The sequence below is a fragment of the Nilaparvata lugens genome, chromosome X (assembly GCF_014356525.2).
Source record: "Nilaparvata lugens isolate BPH chromosome X, ASM1435652v1, whole genome shotgun sequence".
NCBI classification, from domain to species: domain Eukaryota; kingdom Metazoa; phylum Arthropoda; class Insecta; order Hemiptera; family Delphacidae; genus Nilaparvata; species Nilaparvata lugens.
The window spans coordinates 3117012-3142987 of record NC_052518.1 but is presented as its reverse complement, the minus strand read 5'-3'; the positions used below and the strand labels follow the sequence as shown (position 1 = coordinate 3142987).

The 25976-nt window shown below is 32.9% G+C and overlaps 1 protein-coding gene across 2 annotated transcripts in view; it reads left to right on the top strand.

The window, feature by feature from the left end:
* Positions 1-24404, top strand: part of LOC111045882 (vesicular inhibitory amino acid transporter) — a 35545-nt gene extending 11141 nt beyond the window's left edge. Inside the window, exons 1-6 of one of the 2 annotated variants that reach the window (XM_039442242.1) lie at positions 625-3609; positions 5827-5976; positions 8492-8932; positions 12002-12162; positions 14262-14553; positions 17918-22915. In XM_039442242.1, coding sequence (XP_039298176.1) covers positions 3370-3609; positions 5827-5976; positions 8492-8932; positions 12002-12162; positions 14262-14553; positions 17918-18208 — 1575 coding nt within the window. In that variant the 5' untranslated portion in view covers positions 625-3369 and the 3' untranslated portion in view covers positions 18209-22915. Of the gene's footprint in view, positions 1-624; positions 3610-5826; positions 5977-8491; positions 8933-12001; positions 12163-14261; positions 14554-17917 lie in introns of those variants that run through there. The other variant, XM_022331361.2, reaches the window with a different exon arrangement.
* Positions 24405-25976: the final 1572 nt, after the last annotated feature.

Below are 25976 nucleotides of genomic sequence, written 5' to 3'. Positions count from 1 at the left end.
CTGATTAACAACTGCCTGAAACAGGGTGTTTTTCCAGATTCATTAAAGATCTCCAGGACTGTACCAGTTTTCAAAAATGATATGGGATTGTGCTTTGGGGACATGTGGGTTGTTGTGAGAGGATTCTGCTTCTTCAAAAAAAGGTGATCCGCATCATTACATTCTCACCATACCTGGAACATTGCCGGCCATTGTTCAAAGAACTGCGGATCCTCACAGTCTTCAGTCAGATTTCGATCATTGAGCTAGTCACAATTTGGTGAGATTCTAGCAGTGCCATCGATGAAGTGCTGGGTGTGCAGCCGAGGGATGTCATTGATCTGCATATTCCAAGTATTCCTCTCACCATTGAAGAGAAACGAAATCTGAGGTGATGTGCAATAGGCAGTAATTGAAATCAAATCCTCAATTACTACTCGAGATAAGGAAAATGTTCGAATCATCTTCAAAAGAAGAAATTGAAAGCCTCTATCATTTCTCCCCTTCATATTTGACTAATGTGTACCTGCTGAATAAGATACATAGCAACAAGTTCTTTCAGCAATCCAGATGTAACTCAAATTTGATGTATTCAAAAAAGAGTTTTCTTAACAGTTTAGAAGAGACATCCATGTCACCTGGACATGAACAGAATACAAAGGAGCTTAGAAAGCATATCAGACGGCGTACAGACCGTCTGAACATCAATTCTCAAGGATCACCATCACCCAACATCACTAAGAAACATCATTACATTACCACAAACTCAAACACACACAACTCAAATCCAACCACAAACCAAGCCAGCAAGGTGAATTCCTACTCCAACGACCAGTTCCCATTCAATAGATGTCTGCAAGTTTAGAAGAGACATCCATGTCACCTGGACATGAACAGAATATGAAGGAGCTTAGAAAGCATATCAGACGGTGTACAGACCGTCTGAACGTCAATTCTCAAGGATCACCATCACCCAACATCACTAAGAAACATCATTACATTACCACAAACTCAAACACACACAACTCAAATCCAACCACAAACCAAGCAAGCAAAGTGAATTGCTAATCCAACGACTAGTTCCCATTCAATGGATGTCTGCAAGTTTAGAAGAGACATCCATGTCACCTGGACATGAACAGAATATGAAGGAGCTTAGAAAGCATATCAGACGGTGTACAGACTGTCTGAACGTCAATTCTCAAGGATAACCATCACCCAACATCACTAAGAAACATCATTACATTACCACAAACTCAAACACACACAACTCAAATCCAACCACAAACCAAGCAAGCAAAGTGAATTGCTAATCCAACGACTAGTTCCCATTCAATGGATGTCTGCAAGTTTAGAAGAGACATCCATGTCACCTGGACATGAACAGAATATGAAGGAGCTTAGAAAGCATATCAGACGGTGTACAGACTGTCTGAACGTCAATTCTCAAGGATAACCATCACCCAACATCACTAAGAAACATCATTACATTACCACAAACTCAAACACACACAACTCAAATCCAACCACAAACCCAGCCAGCAAGGTGAATTGCTACTCCAACGACAAGTTCCCGTTCAATGGATGTCTACAAGTTTAGAAGAGACATCCATGTCACCTGGACTTGAACAGAATACGAAGGAGCTTAGAAAGCATATCAGATGGTGTACAGACTGTCTGAACGTTAATTCTCAAGGATAACCATCACCCAACATCACTAAGAAACATCATTACATTACCACAAACTCAAACACACACAACTCAAATCCAACCACAAACCAAGCCAGCAAGGTGAATTGCTACTCCAACGACAAGTTCCCGTTCAATGGATGTCTACAAGTTTAGAAGAGACATCCATGTCACCTGGACTTGAACAGAATACGAAGGAGCTTAGAAAGCATATCAGACGGTGTACAGACTGTCTGAACGTTAATTCTCAAGGATCACCATCACCTAAAAATAAACATCATTACATTACCACACAGACACAAACGAACACAACACACACACACACAACTGAAATCCAACCAATGATCAAACACAAACACACAATCCGACTACACACCTTCATACAACGTTCATCCACCAACCTTGATCAGAACGCCCATTTCCCCACACACCTTCATACAACCTACATCCACCAACCTTTATCAGAACACCCATTTCCTCACACACTATCCGACCACACACCTTCATAAAACCTACATCCACCAACCTGGATCAGAACACCCATTTCCCCACACACTATCCGACCACACATCTTCATACAACCTTCTTCCACCAACCTGGATCAGAACACCCATTTCCCCACACACCTTCATACAACCTACATCCACCAACCTGGATCAGAACACCCATTTCCCCACACACAATCCGACCACACACCTTCATACAACTCTCCCATCAGCACCTCCCTTCTTCATGGTTCCTCCTCCTCCTCCTCCTCCTCCTCTCCCATGTCCAATGACTCTCCCATCAGCACCTCCCTTTCTCATGGTTCCTCCTCCTCCTCTCCCATGTCCAACATCTACCAACCTGGATCAGAACACCCATTTCCCCACACACTATCCGACCACACATCTTCATACAACCTTCATCCACCTTCTGGATCAGAACACTCATTTCCCCACACACTATCCGACCACACATCTTCATACAACCTTCATCCACCAACCTGGATCAGAACACTCATTTCCCCACACACCTTCATACAATCTACATCTACCAACCTGGATCAGAACACCCATTTCCCTACACACTATCCGACCAAACATCTTCATACAACCTACATCCACCAACCTGGATCAGAATACCCATTTCCCCACACACAATCCAACCACAAACCTTCATACAACCTACATCCACCAACCTGGATCAGAACACCCTTATCCCCACACACAATACGACCACACATCTTCATACAACCCACATCCACCAACCTGGATCAAAACACCCATTTCAAGGAAAAATGAAAGTCCAAAGACTTTTTTCGTTCAATCGATGTCGGCAACTACAGAGGAGACTCTGCCTCTCAAGTCTATATTGCAACGTGAATTCACAGTAGAGTTTAATAATGACTTACAGAATTATATGCATTCTACTGTTAATGGGGTTGATGAAAATGAGGTTCTTCATCAGGAGAAAAAAGATGGAATTGAAGAATTGGATCTAGGATCCGGTATATGATAGTATGAGAACACGTTTTATTGTGCTTTAAAAGGAAAAAAGAAATGCTGGTCTACCACATTACTATCATTTATTAAGGACTGATTCAAAAATTAATATTCAGACTATCCATAATACAATATTCATTTATGGATACAACAGAAATATCTAATAAGATTAAAAACAAAAATATTTAAAAGAATATACAGACGATTGAATACAAAAATGTTCAAATGGAAATATAAAAGAATATATCAGATGATTGAATACAAACATTATTTAAAAAAGAAAATACAAAAAGATACCGTATTTAAAAGTGTTACAATTAAATTGAATCCTGGGAAAAATGTAAATCTTGGAGATTCAGAAAATTGTTTTAGAAAAGCAATAACTTACAGTTGTGCGTATTTACAAGAGTCACGAGCAGCAGATAAAAACTTGGTTACCTACTTGCAGAGCACACAGGTAAGAGCAATGAATTGGAGCAGTATTTCTTTTGTTTTATGTTGTGTTTTCAGAATTTTCTATCTTAGGTACAGTACTGAACCATCATTTCAAAAACTAAATAAATCATTCAAAATGTTGTGTGCTGTTTTTTTGTAAAAACTGTTGTTTGTAACTGTTGAAAATGTAACATTACTGTGCTATGTACTATGTCATCAGTCTGTAATTGTTGGAGTATAGTCTTGCTTAAATGCATTATTGATTCATTGATATGGGGTGATTATGATTATGGGATTCATTGATACCCTCTGATATAGGGTAAAGATGCCGCATAGAGAAAGCAAGAGTTGTCTTCAATAAATTGAGTAAGGTGTACAAGAGTCACGACCTTACTCTATTAACTAAATTGAGACTATTGCGTTGCTATGTGTTCTCCGTTCTGTTGTATGGGGTAGAAGCATGGACCCTCACAAAAGAAACAATGGTGAAGATTGAAGCTTTTGAACTCTGGCTGTACAGAAGAATGCTGAAAATATCCTGGACGCAAAAAGTTACTAATCAGGAGGTTCTCAGGAGAATGAATAAAGAACCGGAGCTCCTGAATACCATTAAAAGTAGAAAACTCCAATACCTCGGCCACATTATGAGGAATAGCTCAAGATACACACTTCTGCAAGAGATCCTTCAAGGAAAAATCAACGGAAAAAGGGGACCTGGCAGAAGGAGAATTTCATGGCTGGCAAATCTGAGGCTATGGTTTCACCAGTCATCTGCAGAGCTGTTCCGTAGTGCCGTCAACAAGATCAGGATAGCCATTATGATCGCCAACATCCGAAACGGAGCAGGCACGTGAAGAAGAAGAAGAAGATATAGGGTTCCGCTTGAGGAGAGCTCTGCTATACCATAGAGAAAAGATAGCATAAGTTATACTATCTTTTCTCTACGGCCATACTCAGTGTATAACGAAAATACAAACCTACGAACAATAAATTGAAAATACAATAAGAAAAAAAAATACCCTTGGCTACCAATAAAAACCAGGGACCTTCTCGTTATGCGCTGTGTAGGTATATCAGATTGTGATGCACTTGAAAAACACTTCCTAGTCGCTGAAACCTACGCAAAACTGTAGGTCCATTCATCTCTAACCATCATTCCTCTCATTACTCAATACTAGGCTTTATGTGGTCATAATCCTCTGCAAAAAGTCTGTCTTTAAGATGTGTTGTATGTATTTTATATTTTTGTTGATCAGTTTTTATTCAAATTTCTTCTTAAGGCTGTGCAAAGGCTAAAAATAAACTTTCCACTGGTGATATTTTCATAGGTTCTCGATTTGTACATCATCAAGCTATCAAAATGAAAAAGTTTTATCAGGAACATTTTTTTCTGATCATTACTTTTTGAGATATGAGCGCCTGAAGTTTGAATTTTTGGGACAGAACATTTCAAATTCGGTAAGAGATAAATCCATGAGATTTGAAGGATAGATTCTTCATGGTATTGATGATCTAGTAAAACAAAAATTTTCTGGAAATATCAATTTTTAAGAGAGTTGTTCAATTTACTAAAAATAACTTTTAGTTGAGTTGTTTTTGGTAAATTGAATAACTTTTTCAAAAATTTATATTTTCAGAAAATTTTTGTTTTACTTGATCAACAAAACCATGAAGAACCCATCCTCTAAATCTCATTGATTTATATATATCTTAACGAATTTGAAATGTTCTGTCCGAAAGATTCAAACTTCAGGCGCTCATATCTCAAAAATTAATGATCAGAAAAAAACATAAAAAAACTAGATCAACAAAACCATGAAGAACCCATCCTCTAAATCTCATTGATTTATATATATCTTAACGAATTTGAAATGTTCTGTCCGAAAAATTCAAACTTCAGGCGCTCATATCTCAAAAAGTAATGATCAGAAAAAAAATGTTTTCCTGAGAAAACTTTTTCATTTTGATAGCTTGATGATACACAAATCGAAAACCTATGAAAATATCACCAGTAGAAAGTTTACTTTTAGCCTTTGCACAGCCTTAGCATTTGATTATATGATACCGGTAGCTATCAGGGCCCCGTTGCATGAGGAAATACAAGCTAATATTTTTGTAATTTCCAATTCTTATAACCAGCTGACTACTGATATTATTAATTTATATTTTAACGTGCAATAGGCCTCTGATGTCACATATTACAACTTTTTTTATATTTTTGTTTAACATTTGATTTCAGGATACCGGTAGCTATCAGATGTCACGTGGAGGAACATTTAGCATGGGAGAAAGCACCGATGACTTTGGAGGAGAGTTTGGCGGGGAGGGCAAGTCACGCCATAAGATCAATGAATGGCAAGCTGCTTGGAATGTTACTAATGCTATTCAGGTAAATTATTCATTTATTTTATTACAGTATTACCGTTGGTCATATCAGCTGAGTGTTTCCATAGGTGTGATGGGCATATTCCAGCGCAATATTTACATTTAAAGAACCATTCAATTTGTAAAATTTGATTCAGTTATAAAATTATTGAATGAGTTCTTGAACTATGTCACTCCGATATAAATCATTGTGTTAATCTAGAAGCGTAGCTATCTAGAGATAATTTTGAATGGATTGTTGAATCATAGTTTGTCGGTTGAATCATGTACCGGTATATCATGAAAAAATCCGCGATTAAGCTGTGGTACAAACATTACTTTTTTTCATTATATACCGGTACATGATTCATCCGACACACTATGATTCAATAATCTATTCAAAATTATCTGTTAATAATGCAACCGGTTTCAAGTTCACATCTTCAATGGTTATTAAAATATTCCCAAAAATATGCAATTCAGTACATTGAATATTGAATATCCCAATAATTATTGTAATATCTTAATAAGGAATGGCTAAATAATTAATTTCCACCACCACAGGAATTGATAACATCATCAACTTCAAGGAATCGAATCACAAATCTTATAAATTAGAAAAAAACACTTCACTTGAATGGGCTACTTTTGTACAAATTAATAAAAACAATATAAAAACTTGTAGTTCCCTTCATTTTAACTTGAAAATGACCTATGGTCGAAATTAGTCGTTGAAATATTTTTAAGTTTTTCATAATAAAGGGTACTACAATTTTTTATATTGTTTTTATTAACTTATAAATTCGATATTAATTATTTATGATTGTCCTATATTATTTTTTCATATCTGGCGTTTTTAAAAACCACCTTCTTTATAATCTTTCTATCACCTATAACTTAGCCAATATCTATCATCTGACCTAGTAATCAACATAGAATTAAAAATGTATAAAAACTGTGAAACCGAGAATGAATCATGAATGTATAATTTATAATGTTTGCACTGAAAATTGGACAAGTGAAGGGTGCCTAACCTACTTTTTGGACTCTGTGATCACCTAAATTTGGAAGAAAATATAACACAAGGTATTATACTATGCCTTAGTATTTTATCTACCAATGTTATTACATCAGTGTCATTTGTAACATACTAGATTTATTATTATTATTTAGCGTATGGCGATATTCACAACAGCTCATGAGTCTCAAATGCCTACATATACGCTGTATATTTCCAATAAATATATATTTCATATACCCTATTTACATAAATGTATTAATTTCTTGTAAATGAATAATCAATTTCACTTGTACCCTTACAGTTGTGCTGTATGTGATGTGGTACTTTTCCATAATGAGAACACAAATTGAAATTGTCAACCACTTTTATTTTTATATAATACTATAATATAAACACAACCTGAAGTAAGAATTGATCTGGAAGCAAGAATTAATTACAAAATACTAAAAAATTGGATAATAGAAAACTTTTCAATTGAAAGCGTTATCTAATTTTTTAAAAACAATTTAAAGCGTGGATTATTTTTTTTCTCTCTATTATTGTATAAAACTAGGAAACAACCAATGTAACAAATTTATTCAAGCATAACTAAATGATTGCAACTCTCACCAGCGGGCAAGGCTTAATTCCTTATGCTGGTGATGCCAAATTACACATGAAAAGTATCTAATTATGATTTTGGTATTATTTATGCCTATTTTTTTTTATTTTATTATTTTTTTATAATACTATAATATAAACAGAACCTGGTTTCGTGGCTTTACCAGCCACAACTACTAGTAGTTGTAAACAAACAGCTGTAGATGTGGCTTAATTCCTTTTGCTGTGATGCCAAATTACACATGAAAAGTATCTAATTATGATTTTGCTATTATTTATGCCTAATTTTTATTTTATTATTTTTTTATAATACTATAATATAAACAGAACCTGGTTTCGTGGTTTTACCAGCCACAACTACTAGTAGTTGTAAACAAACAGCTGTAGATGTGGCTGGTAAAGTGACGAAATCAGGTTCTGTTTATATTATAGTATTATAAAAAAATAAAATAAAAATTAGGCATAAATAATACCAAAATCATAATTAGATACTTTTCATGTGTAATTTGGCATCACCAGCAAAAGGAATTAAGCCTTGCCCGCTGGTGAGAGTTGCAATCAGTTAGTTATGCTTGAATAAATTTGTTACATTGGTTGTTTCCTAGTTTTATACAATAACAGAGAAAAAATAAATAAATAATCCACGCTTTAAATTATGTTTTTAAAAAATTAGATAACGCTTCCAATTGAAAAGAAATAGTTTTCTATTGTCCAATTTTTTAGTATTTTGTAATTAATTCTTGCTTCCAGATCAAAAGGCAATTCATTTATGAATGTTGTACGGTACTTATATAAATGAGCTGTCTTCTAACTACTGTTAGTTTTGTTTTATAAATTTTGTATTTATAATTATATAATAATAAAAGTGATTGACAATATATTTCAATTTATGTTTTCACAATTTCACTTGTGTTTGCAGGGAATGTTCATAGTATCGCTACCGTTCGCGGTGCTACGCGGAGGCTACTGGGCGATTTTTGCAATGATCGGCATCGCCTACATCTGCTGCTACACTGGAAAGATCTTGGTCGAATGTCTTTACGAGTTGGACACTAGTACAGGGCAGAGGATCCGCGTGAGAGACTCCTACGTCGGCATAGCGAGGGAATGCTTCGGTCCCGTGTGGGGCGCGCGAGCGGTCAACTGCGCCCAGATGATTGAGCTGCTGATGACTTGCATCCTGTACGTGGTGGTGTGTGGTGACCTCATGGGAGGCACCTTTCCTGACGGCTCCATCGATACTAGAAGCTGGATGATGCTCACTGGTATACTGCTCATACCACTTGGCTTCCTCAAATCGCTCCACCATGTCTCTTTGCTCAGCTTCTGGTGTACTATGGCTCATCTCGTCATCAATGCTGTAAGTCGAATAATCAAATCAAAATCAACTTTTATTCAATGATATCGCTTACATGACAAATTCCATTATACAAATGATATTACAGATAATTGAATAAAATACTGTTTGCTTAAGAAAATTCTTGTCTGCAAACAGGAGTGAACTACATTCAGAACTCAACTGAAAATACTTATTTTAATTAAATTTATTTATCTTAATTCATCCCACACACACACACACACACACACACACACACACACACACACCATGGAGAAATAATAATAATAATCATTAATAAAACACTGAAAGAATTGAAACAAGTGACTGTCAAGGTGATTCATCTAAGAATGATAAAAAGCTCATTTATCTCAACCGGAGAATGATCCATCAACCATAGGTATAATTTAGATTTGTAAGATTTAAGATTATTTGAATTTCTAATCTCGACGGGCAGACTATTGAAAAATTTAGGACCCAAGAAAACGAAGCTCTTTTGAAAGAGACTGCAATATGATCTGGGTGGAATTATTAACCCTCTAGTATTACCTCTTGTATTAAAGCAACATCCGCACCTCGATTGCCACTTAGCCTAAAGAACATGGAAAGAACTTTGAATACATATAAAATCTACATTTGAATCACTTTATAAAATCTTCATGTACTCTACTTAATTCTGAGACAATCTTCTTAAGCCAGTTACACACACATATATTCTTGGACGTACGATTTTTTGCCGTCCTTATAAGTTCTATAATATTAAATAGATGATGTCAGACAGATAATGTTTGTTAAGCTTAATCTGATCTACTGCGCCTGAAGTTTGAATTTTTGGGACAGAACATTTCAAATTCGGTAAGATATAAATCCATGAGATTCAGAGGATAGATTCTTCATGGTATTGTTGATCTAGTAAAACAAAAGTTTTTGGAAAATATCAATTTTTAAGATAGTTATTCAATTTCCAAAAAATAACCAAAAATAACTTTTAGTTGAGCTATTTTTTGTAAATTGAATAACTTTTTCAAAAATAGATATTTTCAGAAAATTTTTGTTTTACTAGATCAACAATACCACAAAGAATTTATCCTCTAAATCTCATGGATTTATATCTTACCGAATTTGAAATGTTCTGTCCCAAAAATTCAAACTTCAGGCGCTCATATCACAAGAAGTAATGATCGGAAAAAAATGTTTTCCTGGGAAAACTTTTTCATTTTGATAGCTTGATGATATACAAATCGAAAAACTTGGAAAAATATCACGAGTAGAAAGTTTATTTTTAGCCTTTGCACAGCCTTGAAGTCAATATTGACTTGGTAAGGGCTGCTCGTATTTATATCTGTAATGCCGCATATACATGTTGGCCCAGTAAGCTGGGCAAGCCTGCCCAATTAAGGCCAGCGGTAGCCAGCGTTGGCAAACCACCCATCCACACACTGACGCTGGTCGACATTGGCCTTCATTGGGCAAACGTGTGGATGCGGCATAACTACTTGAATATGAAGTACCCTTTTAGTGCAGTTTGCTCAGCGTCAGTTTAAACTAAATTTCATTTTAAACCGGATTAAACCCATATCCCAAGTATCGTTCGTTATAATGTTGTTCATTTTGAGTTTTAAGTCACCTGCTGATTAAGTTTAAACTGGATTAAACCCAAGTCTCGCACGTTATAGTGTGGTTCATTTTGAGTTCAAGCCACCAGCTGATTAAGTTTAAACTTTAGAAATGTTGCTATAATAGAAATCTGTAAAGAAACGTCAGTATGTGGTCCTAATTTTGACAACACTTGTGTCAACACATGTTCGCAAACATGTCAACAGACCCACTGATACTGAATTTGTTCATAGTTGTTGAACAGCTGAACAATTATCTTTCTCACGGAGCTATCAAGAGTTTGTTTACAATAATCGATTGTAGGATAGCAGGTGTACATACAGAGTACAATGTATTCTGTACACAAAACTGACAAAGCAATTTTCGGTTTCAATTTGCACCAAAATTGAAGCATCACAAAAATAAATAACGCATAAAAAATATACATATAGGCCTAAGGGACGATTAATCACACTTGAATGAAGAATGTTGTGAATTGTAAATGTACCTGACCTTGTTATACAATTCGTATTGTAATGACAATAAACAATTTTGATTTGATTTGATAATCCGTGCGAATAAAGAAGTCATTTCTGAATAAAAAATTAATTACATGAAAATTGTTTACAATCAATCTACAAAAAATAATAATAGTCTATGTCAAAATTTTGTTCGACGAAGTTTATGTCGTTCATCTGCTGATAACGTCCGATGATGAAATACGTTTGAGTTACTCAAACCTCTTAAACTTTAACATTCCTTTGTGCAACCGGGCCTTATTGTAATAAATTACAAAGTGCAGAGAAATTTGTCAAACTGTAAGCTATCTTCAATGGCTCTATTCGAAATTCAATCAACCCATTGCATTTATTGAAATACTATTGATTTATTGGATAAGGGTTGTATTAAATTTATGACCGATTTTTATAGCGTACTGAAAACAACTGGTTACAAAGCAATCGAGTGTTATAGTATGATTCACTAAATCAGTGGATTATTGAATGAAAAAGACTAAGAAATTGTCTAAAACCACAGATTTATTGATACTTAGAAAGACCGGTTTCGGTTATTACACCATTGTCAATCTCTGATAAACTGGATAAATTGACAGTGGATTAGATTGTAGAGCATAGTTGTCACGTTTCCTTTTACACCGACTTCAATAGTAGATATAATAGTTGTGATTCAAGTCATTCAGGTGTATCTGAAAAAAGATGAATTGTTGATTCAGGTTTTACTTTCCCTGAAATTTTGTAAAATGGAGCTAGTGGTAGATTTTTCTAGTGTAGGTCTGAATTGTGAGGAATAGAAAATAGATTGAATAATTGTTAGAAATGCTTGCAGAAGTCCTTAGTTCTATTTATATAGCTTTCATTGGATATTCAAATTAATTATTATTATTAAAATTAGATTCTTATCGATGAAATTATTTTTGTCAACCAATTTGTCCAATCCATAATTTTTAAGAATTAATTAAATTAAACATTTCATTTTCAGGTCATCCTTGGTTACTGCCTACTAGAAATTGGAGATTGGGGATGGTCAAAAGTGAAGTGGACCTTGGATCTTGAGAACTTCCCCATATCACTTGGAGTCATTGTGTTTTCTTACACCTCCCAGATTTTCCTGCCTTCACTGGAAGGAAATCTGATTGACAGGTAAGTTGAACTAAAAAAAACCGATACTGTAAGTTATACCAGGGAAAATCCTAGGGAATCTCCCACTAAATATGTGTCTTGTCTTAGAAAATTTAAGAAATTCCTGACTCATTCAACATTTATGTATTTTATTGTGCTGCTCAATGATAAAGTTTTAGTCTTCATGGATTGTTGAGATTAGTAACAACCGGGGAACGTTTCTTGTTGCTTTAATAAATAAGTAATTGTGACACTTTAAAATATTTCTAGTCAAATTTATCACAATATGCAACATTTACTACTACTCCAAAATACTTTGAGAAGGTGTTGAGATTAGTGCTGAAACAACTGGAAAACGTTTGTAGTTGCATTAATAAATAAATAATTGTGAAACTTTAAAGTATTTTTCTAGTCAATAAACATATTTATCTCAATATACAATATTTAATAAATACAATATTTCTTAATATAGCCTACTACTCCAAAATACTTGGTAAAGGACATCTAGCATCTTTAAAAAATTGGGAATGACCATAAAATTTGAAAAATTTGTAGATTATGCCAAAACATAACTGATAATCATCTTAGACTGACCCTGTACAGTGTAAATCGACAAATTTTCTTTCTCAATTATTAAATGATTCTATTACAAATTTCCCATTTGCATAGCAAATAATATTTTTATGTGTTGTTGTGATGGAGATATTGTGTTAAATATCCATATTGAATGAAAACGACTTAATATTGTCAAAACCATTAGTTTAGTAAAACAATTTCAGATACTAGTTTATGTTGTTACTTCATCATCAATCTCTATTAAACTGAAATTAGTTTGAGTTTACAATGAGTAAAACAAGCGGAAGAAAATTGGTATTACTAGAGATTGATAATGGTGTAACCACCGAAATTTGTATCTCAAATTGATTTAATAAATCAGTGGTTTTGACAATATTATGTCGTTTTTAATAAAGTACGTTTACTGTTACTTAAAGTATTGAATTTCTTCATCCATTACGTACCGCTATTTGTTTCAACAAGTTTTAGCTCTATAGTGAGGTCCACGTTATTATGGCAGTGGAGAAAGATAGAACAACGATGCAGATCCTCTGTCTTGTCAATGCCTTCTATAGATGCTAGCTGATACAGGTTTATTGGTGTAATATTAACGGTTCATTAAATAACGTTTAAAATAATCAATTATATTTTACTAAGCAAGAAATTATATTATTCAATATAATTATATTATTGAATTATGTTATTCAATCTGACTGCTAGTCGTTTTTTCTAAAAGCAAAAAGTGATTTAATAATAAGCAGTTCGTGATGGAAAACAACATTGAAGAATTCAATAATTTCATAATGAATTTTCATAATTTAGATGAAATATTTTGTTAATTATTAATTCTACATTTTTGAAAGACGATCTGGCAACAGAGCAAAGCGAGAAAGAGATAGCGATATCCGCTTTGTTGAATGATAGACAAGAATAGCAATACCATTGCTAATCAAACACTGCCATTATAACGTGGACCTCACTATAGAATGACGACTTGAAGACTATAGTAATTGTAAAAAATATGAAATTGTGAAGACTATAGTAATTGTAAAAAATATGAAATTGTGAAGACTATAGTAATTGTAAAAAATATGAAATTGTGAAGACTATAGTAATTGTGAAAAATATGAAATTGTGAATATTTTTCACAATTACTGTAGTCTTTCTAGTGCTAAAACTTGATTTCTTAACGTATTTGAAAACTATTACTACTTTTTATTCACATTATACAAAGTGTAATTTCTTTATACTAATCTTATTGTGTGTAGTTTTATCATTTTGCAAGAAAGTTTTAAAAATATATATATCGAAAATGAACTCACAGCTAGCGCACAAGTTCGCTTTGCTAGCTGTGCCAATTCTATTTATTCAATCGAATTTATTTATTCATTTCGATTATTATGTATCTACTGTATATTTCAGTTATTATTGTATTAATAATTTGAAGTATTTCAAGTTATTTTGTATTTTGGCAAAATAAAGATTTTGATTTGATTCGATTTAATTAGTGTCAAACTTGACTTTTCAATTGCACTTTAAAATTAATAATTTGAAAATGTTCTCAGGTCAAAGTTCAGTTGGATGCTGGATTGGAGTCATATAGCGGCTGCAATTTTCAAATCTCTGTTTGGCTATGTGTGCTTTCTCACCTTCCAAAATGACACCCAACAAGTTATTACTAACAATCTGCCATCAGCTGGTCTTCGTGGTCTAGTCAACTTCTTCCTTGTGATCAAAGCCATTTTGTCCTATCCACTGCCCTACTATGCCGCATGTGAACTGCTCGAGAAATCCTTCTTCAGGGGCAAACCAGAGACTCCCTTCCCATCGATATGGCATCTGGATGGAGAACTCAAGGTTAGTATTACTTATAATATAATCTATATAATGAAAGAGTAGGGTTATGTTTGTTCGCATCAAAACATGTTAACTTGTGGATTGCATACCGGAAAAATCTGGTGTGGCGCACTCACACAACTTTCCTTGCCGTTATGAAAATTGATCACCTGACCCTAGTGTTCACACGCATCTCAAGTCTACTACGATTCAAAGATCCAAGCCAGCAGGTGACAGGACAATAACGCTGGAGACACACGAAGTCTGCTATCTCTTCATAGTGAATTATTTAATAGAATCAACAGTTGCCAACAGTTTGCAATTGAAATAATAACATTTTCTCGAATTTCGAGCTTATTTTAAATTTTAGGTGAAAATGTTACTGAACATTAATTGTAGAGATTTTCATACTCATTCTTTTCCACTTGGAATTTTTTGTTTAAATTGTATCTAAAGCCTGATAATTGGGAATCTAAAATCAAGCTTTGCATAGATGAGGCGGAGCTCCTGGAATTTTTACAGATATGGGACTTGTGGCAGTTGATAGAACTTATTAATGACTATTGTAAGTATAAATTTGATCAAAATCGTTGGAGCCGTTTTCGAGAAAATCGCGAAAACCCCTGTTTTTGACAACATTTTCGCCATTTTAGCCGCCATCTTGAATTGCTTTAGATCGATATTGTTCGTGTCGGATCCTTATATTGTAAGGAACTTAAGTTCCGAATTTCAAGTCATTCCGTTAATTGGGAGATGAGATATCGTGTACACAGACGCACACTCATACACACACACACACACACACACACACACACACACACACACACACACACACACACACACACACACACACACACACACACACACACACACACACACACACACACACACACACACACACACACGCAGACCAATACCCAAAAACAACTTTTTTGGACTCAGGAGACCTTGTAACGTATAGAAATTTAGAAATTGGGGTACCTTAATTTCACACACACACTACTGCACGGATTAACTTGAAATTTTGCATATAGATTATTATTAATTAACCGAGGATGGTTCTAGGCCTACTTCAAACTCTTCATGATTCCACTCGGTCAAGTTTCAAAGTAGACCCTTGCGGAGCACGGGTTACCTGCTAGTAATAATATTATCAAGTGACCTGACTCTTTAAAACACTATTAAAATGATCAAGTACCCTATTTACTTGCTTCGGCAGTACATATACTAATTTCCATGGAACAATACTAGTTTCAACTCTTCAAGAGTCATTTACTCTTCAACCATTGAGCGTGACACTTGAGCCATTTACACTTTTTCAAGGGTCATTTTCAACAGTGTAAAAGGCACTTGAAACTAGTTGCAATAAAATAGAGGTACTTGATAATCTTAATCACAATCTATAAGCAAAAAATAGTGCTTTTTCTATTAAATAAACTATTGTACTCCAAGATTTCTTCCATCTACCAGTAAACGACTATTAAACAATTTAAACAGTTATTAATATACAATTGAGCATAAATAATTTTTATTTTCATGTTTTGTCAGCTCAGTTTTGAACAAACTGCTATGTATATAGCTATATTCTATTCATGACTCCTTAGTATAATTCTTGTATTATGCATATTTCATTATTGTAAGATTTCAAACCTGAGGTAACCTGACGTTTATTGTAACCTGTCAACCTCAGGTTTGAAATCTTACAATAATGAAATGTGCATAATACAAGAATATTATACTAAGGAGTCATTAAATATAATAAACATAGCAGTCTTGTTCACAACTGAACTGACAAAACATGAAAATAAACATTCAAAATTCAAATTCAAATTTATTTATTTCCATCTTCATACAACATGCACGATACATTATAATAAAAATCAACAATTCTAATACACAGCATGAACCATTTCATGAAAATGAAAATTTCCACCAGTAAAAGTAGAACCTGCATTAACATTAACACTATTAACATTAAACTTGCACTAGTAATATTATTTATACTATATTAATCACAGTTTATTGAAATTGTCGTTCACAGGTAGTTGTCAGGTTACAATAACCGTCAGGTTATTATCTGACATTACCTATAGTTTTGTTCGTATGCATTGAAGGAATAAAATCATTCTTAATTGTATCATCAATAATAAAATTGAATCTTTAATAATCAGTATCTCTAAAAATAAGAGTGAAAACATTACTTTTTACTCTTATTCAAACTCATTCTTAATTTTGTTTAATAATCAGTAGCTCTAAAAATAAGAGTGAAAACATTACTTTTTTATTCTTATTCAAACTCATTCTTAATTGTCAAAGCAATTGGCACATATTAATCCACAAACCTCACTAGATTGTGATTTTGTGTTTCAAGCCCTTCATGCCTCACCTGAGTTTCTTTTATTTATTATAATTATTATTATTTATATTCTGCTTTTATATTCTACTTTCTATTTAATGTTGTTAAATCGTTAGTTCAGATAGCTCACCAGAAGATGAAGTATTCTGAGCGGGGGTACTTGTGCTGTGTGAATCGTCGTTGATACAGTTTGTATTTATACATTCATACAGGATTTAACATATTTTTTTATAGGCTAAACTTGAATTAATATAAGTTATTGATTGTAGTTTTTACACTAGTGTTACCTGTATAGATTAGGTAGTCTTTCCCCGCGCACGGATCAGCAGTCATGATTATTCCATGATTATTCTATTTTATTTTCCTACAGTTACCTTGAAAAGTGGCCATTGCTGCACTGATTACAGAACGCAAAGAATCACTTTTCCGCTCTAGTGCGGGAAAATTTTTTCTGCACTCCAGATTTGCAACATGGCAACGCAAAATACTTAGTAGGTTATATGGAGCAACAGTGCAGCAAAATCAAAATGAAGTTGGTAACAGTGACTGCTGTGGCTGCTATAGTGAGCAGAGGTGCAACGAAGCACAACGCGCTAATTATTATTCATTATATATTATAACCAAGGACAACATTTTTATTCAATTTGACAATAAATTAAGGTTTTTATCAATAATAAAATTACACAGAGAAACATTTGATGGATTTCAGGCAATTTTACCCATAATTACCCACTTTTCATATTCAATGGTAACTGTAGGAAAAACTTAATGTGAAAATACGTGCGCAAAGTTCCTCTGCTGCACTCAAGAAACCATTCCGCCCTCGCCTACGGCTCGGGCGTAAACGTTTCTTTCGGTGCAGCAAACTGTCACTTTGCGCACTAGTTGCACAAATAACTATTTGTACAGTGTTTTATATTGGAATAAAGAAATTGAATTGAATTGTGTTTCAATAATCAGTAGCTCTAAAACGACGAGTAAAAACATTACTTTTGTGGTTTTATCATAACAAATGAACTGTGATTTCAGGTTTGGGGTCTCGCCTTCAGAATTGGCATAGTATTTTTCACAATCATGATGGCCATATTCATCCCGCACTTCGCAATCCTGATGGGATTTATCGGCAGTTTCACCGGCACCATGCTCTCTTTCATTTGGCCCTGCTATTTCCATCTGAAACTGAAGGGCGATTCTCTGGACTTCGGCACAGTTGCCTACGACTGCTTCGTCATCTTCCTCGGAGTTGTTTTTGGAGTGATCGGCGTCTATGATTCGGGAAGTGCCCTTATCAAGGCATTCGAAATCGGTCTTCCATTTTAAATTACGAACGCAAGTAGTGCAAAGTGATGGTTCTGCCTCTAACCCACTTCCCCAACATTCAAAATTGTGTGCAATCTTTGAAATTAAATTGTGCAAAGTGATGGTTCCAACCGATTTCCCCAACATTTAAAATTGTGTGCAATCTTTGAAATTGAATGAGATTTGCCATGGAAGAGAAACAATTTTCACAAATATTCTTCAAAATCCAACATCACCAACATCACCCATTCTTCAGAAATAGCTTAGCCTATTTCCAAAGAATCGTAGAAAGTGAAAATATGACCGAACCCTCACCTTGCACTACTATTAATCGACATTAATTTAAATAGCAATTAATCACTGAATCTTCTAAACGTAAGGTACATTCTACAAATGTCAGTCGATGTCGCCCGGTTTCTAGGACAGTTATCAAATCTAATTCACCATTAAATCTATATCTTTAATGATCCATTACATTTAATAGGTGTTCTATAAATCGGGCCTTAGACGTTTTATTGGAACTTGAAATCGAAACTGAAATATATTTATCAGTGATTTTCAATGTTTCCACTCCATGATTGATAAACCTTCAAGCACTATTTATTTCGTTCATCAATACTTTTCATATGTGAGTACATGGGGAATTGAAAAATGATCCACTAATCAATTAAAAACATCAAATTTAAGAAGAACTCATGATAGTTGATTATGTGGAGAGAAAAAATAACAATATTATCTTTTTCCAACTGATCTTAATATATTTGTATTTCTTTTTGTTATATATATATTTTTATTTTTTTCCAACTGATCTTTATATATTTGTATTTCTTTATGTTGTATATATTTGTATATTTTTCCCAACTGATCATTATATATTTGTATTTCTTTTTGTTTATATATTCTCATCTTTTTTCCAACTGATCTTTATATATTTGTATTTCTTTATGTTGTATATATTTGTATATTTTTCCCAACTGATCATTATATATTTGTATTTCTTTTTGTTTTATATATTCTCATCTTTTTTCCAACTGATCTTCATATATTTGTATTTCTTTATGTTATATATATTTCTATCTTTATGTTTTTGTATTTTATTAGAAGCTTATTTTTTATTGTGATTTTTTTGTATTTTGATTCATTTTATGTATTTTGTGTTGAATAAAATTATTGATTGATTGATTTCAGTTTTTTCCGTTTTTGGGTATAAAGACTTCAAATATTTATTAGAGACTCAATAATTGCAAAGAAAAGCTTTTCCTCAGGTCCAGGAGAAAATATAACACTGTCTTGCCTGTTAAGCTTTTCTTTATCACTAGTTTTCATTAAAAACTTCTGATTTAGCCTATTCAATAATTTTCATAAACAATGATGAATGACCTCAAGTAGTGAGTGAGTTATCTATTAAAAAAAATTAAACCGGTTTAAAGTTTAGACTGTTCTTGTAAGATGTACTTTACAATGGTGATGTGATTGAAAACAATGACCTCACGATTTGTATTTTGCTTAAAATGTGAAACAGTCACTCTAGTATAACCGCTTGTCTTCTAACTTTTGAGAAACAAGCTGATCCATCAACAAGGGAAAATAGTAATAATAATTATAATATTATACAATTAAAGAGTTCGAGTATGAATTGCAATAATTAGGCTTTCGAAGGCACTGCTAAATCGTTAAGGTAAGTATTTAATGAGATGATAAGACAATGTCTGAAATAACAATGGTCAATTGTTGCTAGAAGCATTCTAATCAATGGTTACATAGGCAAAGAGTAGTGATTCTAGTTAGAGATTAAATTAATAGTTGTTAGCAATAGGTCGGAACGATTGAGTTTCACTAAAAGATCATGGATATCTATATCAATGAGAAATTTTCAATTAAAATATAAAAATCTCTTTAATATTTACGTAAGAGTTGATTGGTGTTTAATGATTTAAGAGTACTATCAATAATTAGCTTGTACGTATGAAAAGGGCTGAAGGAGGAACGGTTAATATATGCAATAAAAAGTTACTGTATGATCAGGATAGTGAAAAGAATAATTAATATTTATATTTACTGTGAGATCAATTGGTAATCAAAACAATGAATATAGGGCCTATTTCTAATGAATCTACCTGTTTTTATGTATAATAGTGTTGTTAAATTTGTAATTGATTGTATTCTAAGTAATAATACATTCTGTGGATCTCAAATTGCTGCAATCAGCAATCTATAGCCTATAGATTTACAAGAATTTATTTTTAGGGTAGTAACTTATCACCAGCAATACAGTGCTATATAATTATAATCACCTAATTTCAATTTTATTCCTACCTATGCTGACTTGAATGTCAGTTTTTCTTTTTGTATTGATGTGTTAGCGACAGTTCTTTTTCTTACACTTTTTTCATTCAATAAAAAGTGTAGTATTTTTGATTGAAATGATTGTGATTCATAAATAAGTATTGCATGTTGCACTTTCAGCTAGAAAAGCTAGACATTTAGTTAATTAGCAAAATCATTTGATACTTGGGTTTTTATCTGGAGCCTTACATTTACAGATGTTGCACTTTCAGCTATAAAAGATAGATGTTTAGTTAATCAGCAAAATCATTTGATACTTGGGTTTTTATCTGGAGCCTTACATTTACAGATGTTGCACTTTCAGCTATAAAAGATAGATGTTTAGTTAATCAGCAAAATCATTTGATACTTGGGTTTTTATCTGGAGCCTTACATTTACAGATGTTGCACTTTCAGCTATAAAAGCTAGATGTTTAGTTAATCAGCAAAATCATTTGATACTTGGGTTTTTATCTGGAGCCTTACATTACAGATGTTGCACTTTCAGCTATAAAAGCTAGATGTTTAGTTAATCAGCAAAATCATTTGATACTTGGGTTTTTATCTGGAGCCTTACATTTACAGATGTTGCACTTTCAGCTATAAAAGCTAGATGTTTAGTTAATCAGCAAAATCATTTGATACTTGGGTTTTTATCTGGAGCCTTACATTTACAGATGTTGCACTTTCAGCTATAAAAGCTAGATGTTTAGTTAATCAGCAAAATCATTTGATACTTGGGTTTTTATCTGGAGCCTTACACACATTTACAGATAGATATATTTATATAATATTACGATGGAATATTTATATTTTTGATGAGATTCCTGAATTGTGTGGTGTTTTTTAGCCTATGCATTTCAGATTTCCCGACTCAAAGCGTGACAATAGTAACAATGCAATAAACCATAATAATTTTATTCATACATGCTTTATTTTACAGCTGAAGGTATTTTGTATGACTCAAAATAATTATATATGTTGAAACCACAGTCAACAATATTGGTGATACAAATTTACAAACTTAGTAAGGTCAATAGGAATAATTTTAAAATATTCAAGTATTCAAGTTGATAGAGCTACTATATAATATTGAAATAGATTTAGAAACAGAAAGACGCGTTGGAAGGCAACGTTTTGCGTTATTGTAGTTTTTAGGTGTTTTCACATGAACTATTGTTATTTATATTTTTGTTGAATGAAATAATATAGCCTATACGTTCTAGAAACACTAGTTATAAATTTTCCGAGAAATATCAAGACAATAAACACTTATATACAGTATTTCATATTCTCTATTCCAGTACAATTCTGTTGTAGGAGTGATTCAATATTCAAAGCAGTCTAAAACCGATCACTTTCAAATGGTTTTCGAACCCCTGTGATCTGGTTTATCAATTTATTTAAAATCATAAACACATGCAATAGAAGAATAATATTCAAATTAGTGCAGTTATTAAGCTACGGTAATAGTAACATTATTTTTGTGGAGTTTATGTCTACAGAAGTAATAAAGGAATTGTGTATTTGTAATAAGATTGAATATTATGAATGAATGTTCACACATTTAGGTGAATTAATAACATAATACGGTAAGTTTAGTTGAACACTGCTTGTTCCAAAAGTGGAGAGTGGTTCAATTTTGTAGATTGGTAATTATTGTTTTGTTTGTGTGTTGTTGTTGGTATTGTTGTTAACTCTTTGCATTTAAACAAAGTATTCGAAGTATTCGAAATATTATATATTCACTCGAATATATAAGTTCTTTTAGCAAGAGTGAATAAGACTATAATATGTGTGAATCTCTATTGTGATGTCTGTTTAAACCGGTAATACATCTACTAGTTGAATCTGACTAGTTGGTTCAGACTTGAAAAGTAAATTTGGATAAGTAAACTATAAAGTCTTGTAGTTGTTTTCTACTGATTAACTTTGAGAAATAAAAGAGAGAAAAATAATTTTTCGTATCGGCCACATATTTTTGGAGAAAGCCAGTTACCACTCGTATATATTTATATTTAATTGATTTTTGATGACAGTCTCATGTAGGCTACCTATATATTCATTTCATATCGAATTAATTGATCTTCAAAGACACTTTTATGTTTTTATTATAATTTCTGTGAAAAAGTATTCATGTTGAAAATTAACTACTGAAGTAATCATTTCCTTATCTAAAGTAAATAAATTTGATTATCTTGCTTCGGTTCTAGAACCTCTGCAGGCTTGTGCATTTCAAAACACTTTGATGATTTTTAGTTTTAAATTGGAAATGTACCAATTCAAAATGAATGCCTTAGGTAAATAGAACATTCATGTGATAAATAGGTTGATGTATTACCGGACTCTACAATTCTCTGTTCTGCTAGTCATGATAAATGTTATATTTATTCCAAAAATAAATGTTTATGAAATGTTAACCATTATTCGTTCCATTCATGATAGTTGAAAGTAATAGCGTCTTCCATGATTTGCTTCCATAGTTATGTATATAATAACAGATTACTCTGATAATTATTATAGATGTTGAATAAGAATATTATGTATAAGGAACAGCAATTAACTTATTGAAAGCCTGTCTTCCAAAATGCCTGTTGAAATTTACATGAATATTTATTAAATGGAAATTAGATGATAGATTAGATGCTTATGAAATAACCAGATCTTCTGTAATTTGTGTAACTTAGATCTACAGATTGTGATTTCGATGTTAATTAATACAAGTCTTCCATATTAAAGAACGGAATAATATTTTTCTGTTCTCTTTCAGATCAAAGTCTTCCAACTTTTGTATTGATTTACAGTAGGCCTACTGCGTACATTACTATACTGTTCTTAACTGTAAGCTAATAAGGAATACTCGAATAAGCATAATTTTATAACTGTTTACAGGAAAAACTTAATTACTTTTTGGAGAGAATTACGATAATTTGGTGTTTCAGATTTGGGCTGGTGCTATAACCTTGTACAATAAATTTGGTGTCATTTGAATAAAATTATAAAAAGAGTTAAATATATACTAATTCAAATTATTTTTTCTCTATTCGGTGACCTAATCTTCAATAGCCAATTCAACAACCTGATTCTGTTTTCAATACCGTATTATTCGCATTGAAAACAACGGTTTCTTATACATTAAAGGTTTAGTAGAAAATTATGGAAATTGTTAACTGACTTGAGACAATTATGGACATTTATCTCTGAAGCGACTTCACAGTTAAACATTGACTTATTCTTGTTTTTTGATAATTTTATTTCATATTTACTATTTTAAAACTAATTTGTAATAATAATAAATAGTAATGAAAAAAATGACACCGCCAGACAAGTTCAAATTTGTAATGTATGAATTTTTTGGAAAATTTTAATTTCAAATTCAACAGCGGTACACTTTGCATCAGTCACAACACACCGTATTATTTTGAGTTAATATTGTAGGCTACTCTTTAATATAATATTTGTATTGAATTTACTCTCATAGAAATTACTATTTCTATAGGCAGTAAAATTACTGTGTGTGTCCAATGAAATGTTTAGTAATGTGTGTCGTAAAACTGTATAAATGGTGTAAAATTCACATTCAGTTTTATTTTTATATGTTTTCTGAATGTTTTATATATTCTCTTGCAATATCGATCCATACTGTATTCTTGAATGTCTAATAGAAACTATTAATGACTGGGCTTTCTCATGAAGAAATACTAGGTAACATGTTTATTCTGAAAATGGAAACTATAATGTATACTCCTCAGAACATGGGTTAGCCTTTCTCTGGTGAGTTTGTTTTCTTTGTATTTTATCGGTATGTATTAAAATAATTAATATTGTATAATATGTATTGAAATAATTTATATTGTATAATATGTATTGAAATAAATATATTGAAGTTGGAGTTTCAGAGTTATGTTTTAGCTATGATGCTTCTTCGTCTCATGAAATGATTTTTTGTTCAATTCCTTTTCTTCATTCATCTAAAATATTATTCAAGGTATTTGTTTATGTTCATATTATTTATGCTCATGGGGACGAGCTGAACAAATCAAAGAAGCTTGAAAAATATTGTTTGTATAATTATCAATATATTATTATCATTAGCAAGAGGAGTCATTTGGATCAGATTGCTTTAAATATTCCACCATTTTACTTTTCATAAAACCATCTAGATCAGGTTGTTTTTGTATTCATAATGTGTTATATTCATCGCATTTTCCAATCACCTTTAATATTGAACTCTCTTTTTGTATAATTGGAGAATCTAGAAAATGATTTTACATTTAAAAACTAGTAGAACAGTTTTTGTGTGACAATATTTTCTTTGAACTCCAAGAAGATCTACTGTTTAGATTGTATGATAATTATAAAGGTTTACGCTGATAGCAGACGTTATTGATACTATACATAAGTACATTAAAAATTCGACCAGGATAACGAGCCGACAATAGGATAACAAACCGACGTTTGAAGACTGAAGAGTGTAACGCCTTTAGCCCCGCACAAACACATCGATTTTTGTTAATAATGTTATCGATGTTTGCCGTCCTTATGAATTCTATGAGATTAAACGGGACTTGACAAGCATCATCTGTTTGAAATCATCTGTTTAATCTACTAGAATTTATAAGGACGGCAAAAACCGTACGAACGAAAATCGATGTGTGTGTGCAGGGCTTGAGGCGTTACACTCTTCAGTCTTCAAACGGGAACGCGTCAACGCGCCTTGGATCATTTCCAAGTCAGTTGAATTCGGAAGTTTATTTTAGAATTATAGTTTATTTTTTCAATTTAATGTTTGTAGTGATAGAAGTGACAACTTCAACAAGCTTTTCTTCTAATAATCGAATTCATAGAATGTGTGAAACAGTATCTGTGATTGTACTACTTCCCCGCCCGGTTCAAGCTGGTTCCAATGTTCAATAGGGTATTAGCTGTCGGGGAGACTAGTTGTCGAATACGATCACGACAACCAGACCCCTCATAGGCCTATCCAGCAGGGGATTTACTGTCGGGGAGACTAGTTGTCGTGAGCGTGTGAGGAGCTTAGTTGTCGCCGACAACTAGTCTCCTTCGTTCTAGTTGGGGAGACTAGTTGACGGCAATGCTATATTTTGCCAGGGGATTTACTGACGCCTGTGATCAAAATAGCGAGGAGACTAGTTGTCGGGGAGACAGGTTGACGGCGACCCCTTCAAACGCTACCTGGCTGTGGGTTCGAATCTCGCCGGCAGGCATGGATGTTAGATCATCTCATCAAATCACCCACGCACTTTAAAAACTAACAGCTCATGTGAGTATCATCAGCATAAATAAAAATGTGATCCATCGGATTTCGTCATCGTATTGTTGAAAGTGTTGACTATGTAGGCGTAAAGAAATGTAACAAGAAGTCTTCATATGCTAAAATTTGAAATTTAGCATGTTTGATTTCTAATGTACATAATATAAATAAAATCACTTCGCTTATATG